The 8,129-nt window shown below is 37.1% G+C and overlaps 1 protein-coding gene across 1 annotated transcript; it reads left to right on the top strand.

Moving 5' to 3' along the window:
* The first annotated feature begins 460 nt into the window (after positions 1-460).
* On the top strand, positions 461-7,089 carry LOC149194402 (uncharacterized). Its single transcript, XM_089405078.1, has 2 exons — positions 461-2,137; positions 5,968-7,089. Exons 1-2 carry the CDS (start codon positions 1,838-1,840, stop codon positions 6,073-6,075), a joined length of 408 nt encoding a protein of 135 aa, XP_089261204.1. The 5' UTR covers positions 461-1,837; the 3' UTR covers positions 6,076-7,089.
* Positions 7,090-8,129: the final 1,040 nt, after the last annotated feature.

Raw genomic sequence — 8,129 nt, 5'->3', positions numbered from 1 at the left:
GTTAATGGCCCAAGATCCATAGGTATTTGGCAAGAGTGATAGCCTGTCCCCTTACAAACCACCAATGGATAATTCCAAGTGGTGTGTTTTTCCTTGAATACTGGTGATGATTGTGGATACCAACCAATGATGTTTGTCTCCAGTGCTAATACAACTGAATTATGATAAATTTTTCCACTGTATAAAATAAATTAACATTGATATAATAAATACCTTCAATATACAAAACCAACGCATTTTTTGTTTTTTTGGGCCAGTGATCACTCATCATTTTTGAGTACATTTGTCCACTTTTAATTACATTTGTCGCTTAAAGAAATATGAAAAACTCACATGACCAATTGAAATGCCTTACCTAGAGGACCAATATCTTCGCTAGCATGGCAATGGCCATGACCAAATAAGATGTCTCGCTCTACCAGGACTATAAAGAAAATTTTGCCGACTTACTGATCGAGTCACACAGAAACACTAAACGCTTCCCAGACCAATTAACCTAAACCTTATAAACAATCTACTTTCCCGAAAGCACCAATTACGCCCATCATTCCGACGTCCACCCAATCTATAAGAACCTCTGTAGCACACATCCGCGCTACTCTGAGTTCACCGTCTACCCTCATCCTCACTCCCAATTCAGCATTTTATGCGACTCTTGAAACCCCAATTGTTTCCATCTTCTGAAACCACACCGATAGCAAGGTTTCTTATCGACGAATGTATAAATGCGGTTTTCTTCTGCAAATGCTGTTTGCTTCGTCGTTGTGGATTCTCTCTCCAGGACGATGCAAACTCCATTTGCAGAAGAAAACTGGATTTACTTGGTTACAAATGCTATAATAATTAGTTCACAGCAAACCCTAGACTTCCCGAGACGGAAGGGTTTTAATGAAATCGGCGTTCGGAAATATCTTAGGGTTCAGATTACAGGATAAATTACTCAAATTCTTCAACAGAAACCCTATATTTGTTGTTAAGTATTAGCCGTCAGCTGTGGAACCGACGGTTTGTTTTTTACAGTTCGTGCTTGATCCCGAACTAGCTGATGTGGTTTCGAACCCAGAATCTGATAAAAATGATCGTAACTCTGTTTGCAACAACAGCTTAACCATGTATGTCATATATGGAAACCCTAGTATTTCATTCTTGATTACGGTGAATAGCTTGGGGATTTGTAAAGGATGTCGAGGGGTTAACCATTGAGAAGGGTCCAAGGCGCTTGCTTGCGCTTCCCTTCTGTCGAGTATGCTCTGTTCTGCTCAAATTGGAAACATTGAGAGAATTAGGGTTTATAGGGGAAGAAATTGGGATTATTGTTCAGAGGTTGCCTGAGCTTCTGGGTCGTCCGATATAAACTGCGGCAGAGTCTCAAATTTCTTGTGGAAAAATGGAAGCTTCCTTGCAATTTTGAGTCATCCGTCGGCTTCGAGAACAGACTGAGGCCGAGTCTAAATGCTCTCAGGATCTTGATGATGATGACCAAGTCTTTTAAGAAAGCTGAAACTTACACTTTAATGGACCATATTGTGTCAGATGGGGGTTTTCATCTTAAAGTGGTGAGCAGGCTGCCAGAGGCGACATCGGAGATTGAGGAGAAAAATCCGTTGTAAGGGGTGGGAATTCAATTGGTTGCTCTGTTTTGTGGTGTTCGATTGAAGAGAAACTTGGAGGGTTTGGGCCTGCCGTAGTTTATGATTATTCTCTGCATCAATTATGGTATTCAAAGCTTCCATTTTGTCCTCACGCATTGCATTAATGGAGATACAAATACTGCAATTCATTGCGTTCCTTGTATATCAAGAGAAACTACAATTTGCTGCGTGCCAAGGTGAAGACAATGAAGAATGACGCCATTTTCTTTGACGACTGTTTTCCTTCTGCTCTGGTTGCCAAATTTGTACGAATTTCCAAACCTAACGTCACATGTTTCCTTCAATTGCTTTTGTGGATTGTATGTATTGGTGTGGATGAAAAACACATCGTGGAGACTCTAATACGATTGTTGGAAACCCATAAAACGGAGTTGAAATCTTGGGAAGATGCAGTAGAGGCACTACAGACCCGCTTTCTCCCAGCCCATGGGGTTTCACCATCAGATGATAATCCAGGCTCAGATGCCCTGTCCTGTGGTTCAGAGGTACGTCTGATACATGCATATGTAAATTTTGTTTTGGATATGTAAGTGTAGTAGGAATGCTTAACGAATCGATTTGACAATTAATGAATTCTTATATGCGTATTCCATGCATAGTTTTTAAAACCGGAACCGGTGACCGGACCGGTCCACCTAATGAACCGGTTTACCGACCGGAACCGGTCTAACCGGGACTGGTGTGGTCTAAACGAACCGGTTTTAGAAAAATACATTAAATAATTATTTTTTAATGAAAAAAAACTATTTTTAAGATTTAAAACCATGATTCCAAGCCAATAGAGACAAAATATGCAAAGATTGCTCATTGATATATCATGTAAAGCCTTAAAGGTGAATATATCAAAATGGCACCGAGTGCAATACATATCATCGACAAAATACATAAGCAATGAGGCTCTAAATGGCCACTAGAGTGCAAAAATAAAGCCTACAAACTATGGGGCCAGTGGCCTACTATAAGACTTCAGTCTAGACTCTACATATATGATAATAGTAATACTATAATAGTGATCAACATTATCACTTGAAGTTGAAACTTCTCATGAGTCTTAGTCATCATGATCAAACTCAGTTGGTTGAGTCTCGACTCCCAAACTGTGTAGCCACAAACTTCTCTATTGGTTCAGTGACTTGAGTCTCAAACTTCTGAAGGTATTCTGCCCTAATATGCCCTATTATTTCATTTGGTGCTCCACATGGCTTTACATGGCCTCCTATCCCAGCCAAGTGTTGCTTGAACCTGTTAATACCCCCTCCTTGAATGGATTTTTGGCAATATTTGCAGATCATTTTGCCATCAATCATATCACAATGAGCCCATGCAGTATCTTCGGCTTTTGGAGGCATGATGACTCCCTGGATGGTAGATCATAGAAGTGAGAAGTTTATAACACAAAAAAAAAAATCATGGACAGCAGACTCAAATGAGGAATTATCAAGTGCAAATCCTTACCTGGAAATGCAAACTAGCTCCCTTAGCCTCCTCTTGAAGATGGCAACTCCACTGACAGCTACACACTATCTCCAAAATAGCTCCAACTCCAACTCCAAGATGATTATTTCAGCAAAAACTCCACACTCTCCAAGCTCACAAACAAACTCACAAACACTCCAAATCAGTTGTGTGAGACAAATGAGAGTGAGAGGGGTCTCTTATAGCAAGTGTGAGGGTGCTTTTGGAGGGAAAATACCTTTCCCTCACCCCCAAAACCCCAAAACCACAAAACCACAGTGCTTTTTGTCATAATTCGGTGGGCTGTCCATAAACCGGCCGGTTTAGGACGGAACCGGCCGGTTTGCTACAAACCGGCCGGTTCCGCCCTAAACCGGCCGGTTTTGACCGGTTAAGGCCAGATTTCGGTCACATGAGGCATCTAACCCGGTTTTTAGGCCGGTTCGGACCGGCCAGGCCTCTAACCGGCCTGTTAGACCGGTTACCGGTTTTTGTGGCCGGTTTTTAAAACTATGATTCCATGACTTTGTAACTGTACACATATGTTGCATGGTCGACATAATGTGCCTACTAAGAGAGAACTATAAGCAACTCAGATTAACAGCATGCATCTACTCTACCTTTTGGCAAACTGATTATCAAATACCGATAGTTCGCATGAAGATCGCCGAGCAGCTGATTAATGTACATTAAATATGTAAAACTGAGGGACGCCTTTTCCCTGGCCTAGTTTTCCCCTTTTTTGGGCAGAGACAATACATTTCGCTTCAGCTTAAAACTCTTGACTTTTGTTAACAAGTTTTTTTTTAAGAGTAGTTTTTGAAAGTTGACCTAAAATGATATATATTAAACATAATATCTGAGAGTTTGTTTTTATAATTTTAGAAATACGTTGATTGTATTTTTCCATTGGTTGGGCAATTTAGTTTGGGTTTGAAAGAGACCAGGCATCAAATTTGAAGATAAAGGTTTTTTTGGCTCAGCAATTTTTTTTTTTAATTATATGAAGTTGGAGAATGCTATTTTTGGACCAAAATTTCAAATATATTTGAACAATGATACTAGTTCAATATTTGAACAAGGATACTAGTGCACAGGATACTAGTTAACTAGTATCTCAATTTATATAAAAAATTTACACAGAGAATTTAATATTACTATTTAATAGTATATTTAGGAATTATATGGAGAGAATCAATTGGACTATTTACTTATAATCGATATAGGAATCATATGAAGGAAATTTAGTATGACTATTTAGTCGATTATCTTCCTGATGTCATTTCTAAGCTACAATAAAATTGTTTTAAAATGCAATTGTTCTTCTTACTCTGTACTTGGTTCAATTGTTCTAACAATTGCAATGAGCTTTTCAAATGCAATCAAAATAGAGTATTATTTTAAGGATCACTGCAATGTTCAATAAAAAAATAACTATTTAAAAACCTCCAACAACTATCAATTTTCTATAAAGAAATCAATTTTAATTCTTGATGTCCACTTAAGTAGGCGAAGAAGACATGGAAGGACTTTTCATAAATCCAATCAAGCAGAGCAAGCATTTAGCAAAGAAGGCAGTAAATACAAATATGTGAAGCAGGTGGAAAGAAGATCCACAAGTGGAACCACAGAAGATTGATAGATTTTGTTTGCAAATTCAAATAAAACCACAGAAGATTGAAAGATTTTGTTTGCAAATTCAAGTAGCAAAAGGATGAAGCATTGATTTGAATTTGAATTGTTTCTCTTTATGAATAACAAGAGAATGCACTGCAACCAAAACTTAAGATTCAATACCTAATATTATAATGTAATTTTAATATACAAATGATATAATCCTACATGAGTTCCATAACAATAAAATTCTATTGTATAAAAATAATTTAAATTATTATAATAGAAACAAAAATTATTAACAATTTATTTTCTTAATTTCTATAATATATAAAAATGAATAATATTTTTTTTTACAAAAATAATGAAAAATATAACATAATAAAAAAACCCTATTTAGACCGGCAGTTTTTTTTTTTTAATCTATGTATGATAGCTATACTTGAATGCTGATGACAGGATATACAAAATGTAACTTTTTTTATTTATTTTTTTAATCTGTGTATGATAGCTATACTTGAATGCTGATGACAGCCTATACAAAATGTAACTTTTTTATTTACTCAAGCATCATATGATTTTTTTTTGGGGTACTTTTTATTAAAAAATCCAACATAACTTTTATTTCAATTTTAATAATTTTTTATTTTAATTATTATTTATATAAAAATAATTCTATGCTTTAGGGCTTTCCATCAAAGGCAGAGTGGTTAAGAACAGTGACGAGTTTAATTTATAACTCAAAACTGTTACGACAAAAATCAACTTAAAAGGATGAAAAAAACCTACTGAAACATTTGGTCGGTTTAACGAATAATAAGAGGAAGGACAGGCGCCAAATGTACATGACTGACTTGCAACATGAACATCGATGCGCAATAGGGCAGAGCCAAATGTATTAACCTGCCAGATTGACTGTTGGGATGAATTGCGTAAACGTATTTCAGACATTCATTATGTTTGATGATGGGTTTACACATTTTATGCTTATATATGTTATGAAAAAATCAACTTTAAAATAAATAAATGAATGTTAACACTTACGCATATTTGGTCTGGTCGGGTTTTACAAATAATAAGTGACTGGATAAACGCCGAATTATGAATACTGATGCACAATAGGCCAGAGCCAATGATGGCGGTAGGCTTGGAATTGTACAACTGTATTAAGCTGTCAATTTTACTGTTTGGATGAATTTATTAACGGTATTTCACACATTCATTATGTTTGATCATGGGCATGCAGATTTTATGGTCATATTTGATGGCCGAAGTGCCTCATGACAACCAAGTTGGCTGTCAAATTCCATCCCTGAAGTGCAGAGTGGCAATATGGAGTAGCTGGACAGACTAAATACTTATGAGATTGAATCATTGCATATGGACAAGAGTCGATTCCATTTAGAGGGTGCATGCTCGAGTAATTTTTATTTCTAACATTAAGTTGCTCTTGCTACCGTCTGTTATTTCTAACATTAAGTTGGCCTTATTCCATTTCTTATTATTCTCCCTTATGTATGAAATGAATAAATAAATAACTAATTTTAACTGCTGTTCTGGATCATGATGAAACGACTAGCTAAGTCTTCTATGTAATATGGTCACATCTTTCAGTAAAAGCAAATACACCCATGGTGTACCACTGCTAACAAAACTTGAAAATAAAGAGTTGCAATGATTGATTGCTTACCGGTGGTCCCATAGCACTCTGGGAAAGTTGATAAATATTTTAATTGGTGATAGCCAAAGGGAAAGGCCCATGATTATTTACCAACTGTTGTCAACGCTTTAGTGCATCTCACTGTACATCAATTCTCCCTCGTCCGTTACAGAAAGCAAACATAATTACAGGATCGAATGTTGCTTTACATATCCATTATTGCTTTCTTTTATATATATATATATATAACCGAAACACCATTTTGGCCGCCGCCGCCCTTGCCCCCCTATGTGCTAAGCATTTCCAATAACTCTTTTTCAGCACTTTGTCTTTGTGTTTTCCTTTATATACAAAGATGGCAGTTTCTATTATTGACAGGGAGAAGCTATTGGATGGAGAAAAGAGGGAGATGACCGTGGACCAGATACTTTTGCTCCAACTGCTTAATCGATTTCTTTCCTCTTATTATTATTATAATAGCTGGATACTAATGTAGAGTCATTGATTGATCTACTAGGTTATCGTTTGTTATTGTAGGTAAGACGTTAATGCAGCATGTTAGCCACCGTATGCTGCAGTCTTCTGGATGTAGGAATTGTTCAAAGAGCATTACAAGGATTCTGTGGATGCACAGTTTCAGGATTTAGCAGTCGTGGAAATGCTCGAAAGTTGTAATGTTCCAAACTAGATTTTTGCAGTAATATTCACAATTACCATAGAGGCATTTTAAAACCAGCGCTTTGCAAAAATGGAATTGCCAATGATTTTCTAATAATTGTTAATGTAAGAACATTTTGTAGAACATATGCACACAATTTAACATGAATCCCTTGTTTGAGAGTAGGCACAATGAATAAACTCAATCTTATTATATTAAACATGTCCAATGAGAAATCTAGATGACTGTTTTTAAGACTTGCTAGGGTGGAGTCTTTCACCCCCAAAGACTAGTTATTTTAATCAACTAGGGTGGGTAACTGCTCCACCGAAGATCATGCTCAAAGACTAAAGTTATAAACCTTTAAAAATCATGCTCAAGGTTATAAACCCTTAAACAAGCTCCCAGAGCTGAAGTAAACAATCCCTTAGATATCCAAACATGCCTAACCAATGACTTGAGCTCACTTCTCTAATCTTTGGCCACCGGAATACCATGGATAAGCATTCTGTGGATACCAATACAATGGGGAAGCACTCCATGGGTACCAATACCATGGGAAAGTAATGCAAAGGCACCAATACCATGGGCAAGTAAATACATAATAATGTGATTTTATAAATTCTCCCGGTTCTACACTAAATTATTTCCTTATAATGATCATTTGGAAAAAGGACATGACAATCCTCCCTCCCCAAAATTACTTGTCCTCGAGCAATTGCCATAATTTGCATATCAATACCCAGGTCCCAAATGTGCCACTGTACCCAGGTCCCAAATGTGCCACTGTATCATCAGGCCACAAGTGGATCCACTATAGTGTTAACCATCCCTCAGACCTCCCCCTAGTAAATATGAAGGACATATCTTCTAATGTGCCAATGGGGTTGTCAGTGTTGCGCTATATCATCTGCTCCTCGGGAACCCAATCCACCAAACAGACAGCATACTCTCCATACTATGCTTGACACAATGTCATGGCAATTCCATTCCACTTGCGAAGGTCCTGCTAATACACACTGGGTATCCTGCTATCCTGCTCGCTGAGAGTATACGTAGACATTTCATGGGGCCTGTACTCCGATGGGAT

This window comes from Pinus tabuliformis, chromosome 2_2, assembly GCF_031772625.1.
Source record: "Pinus tabuliformis cultivar Carrire ecotype Pingquan chromosome 2_2, CPIR1, whole genome shotgun sequence".
In the NCBI taxonomy this organism is placed as follows: Eukaryota; Viridiplantae; Streptophyta; class Pinopsida; order Pinales; family Pinaceae; genus Pinus; species Pinus tabuliformis.
This window is presented reverse-complemented; position numbering and strand designations above follow the sequence as displayed.

What these genes read in the sequence shown, in the direction of transcription:
- LOC149194402 (XM_089405078.1), top strand. Translation starts at nt 1,838, where the DNA reads ATGAAGAATGACGCCATTTTCTTTGACGACTGTTTTCCTTCTGCTCTG. An exon ending in CCCTGTCCTGTGGTTCAGAG is followed by an intron (nt 2,138 to 5,967) that starts GTACGTCTGATA and finishes ATGGGCATGCAG; the next exon opens with ATTTTATGGTCATATTTGAT.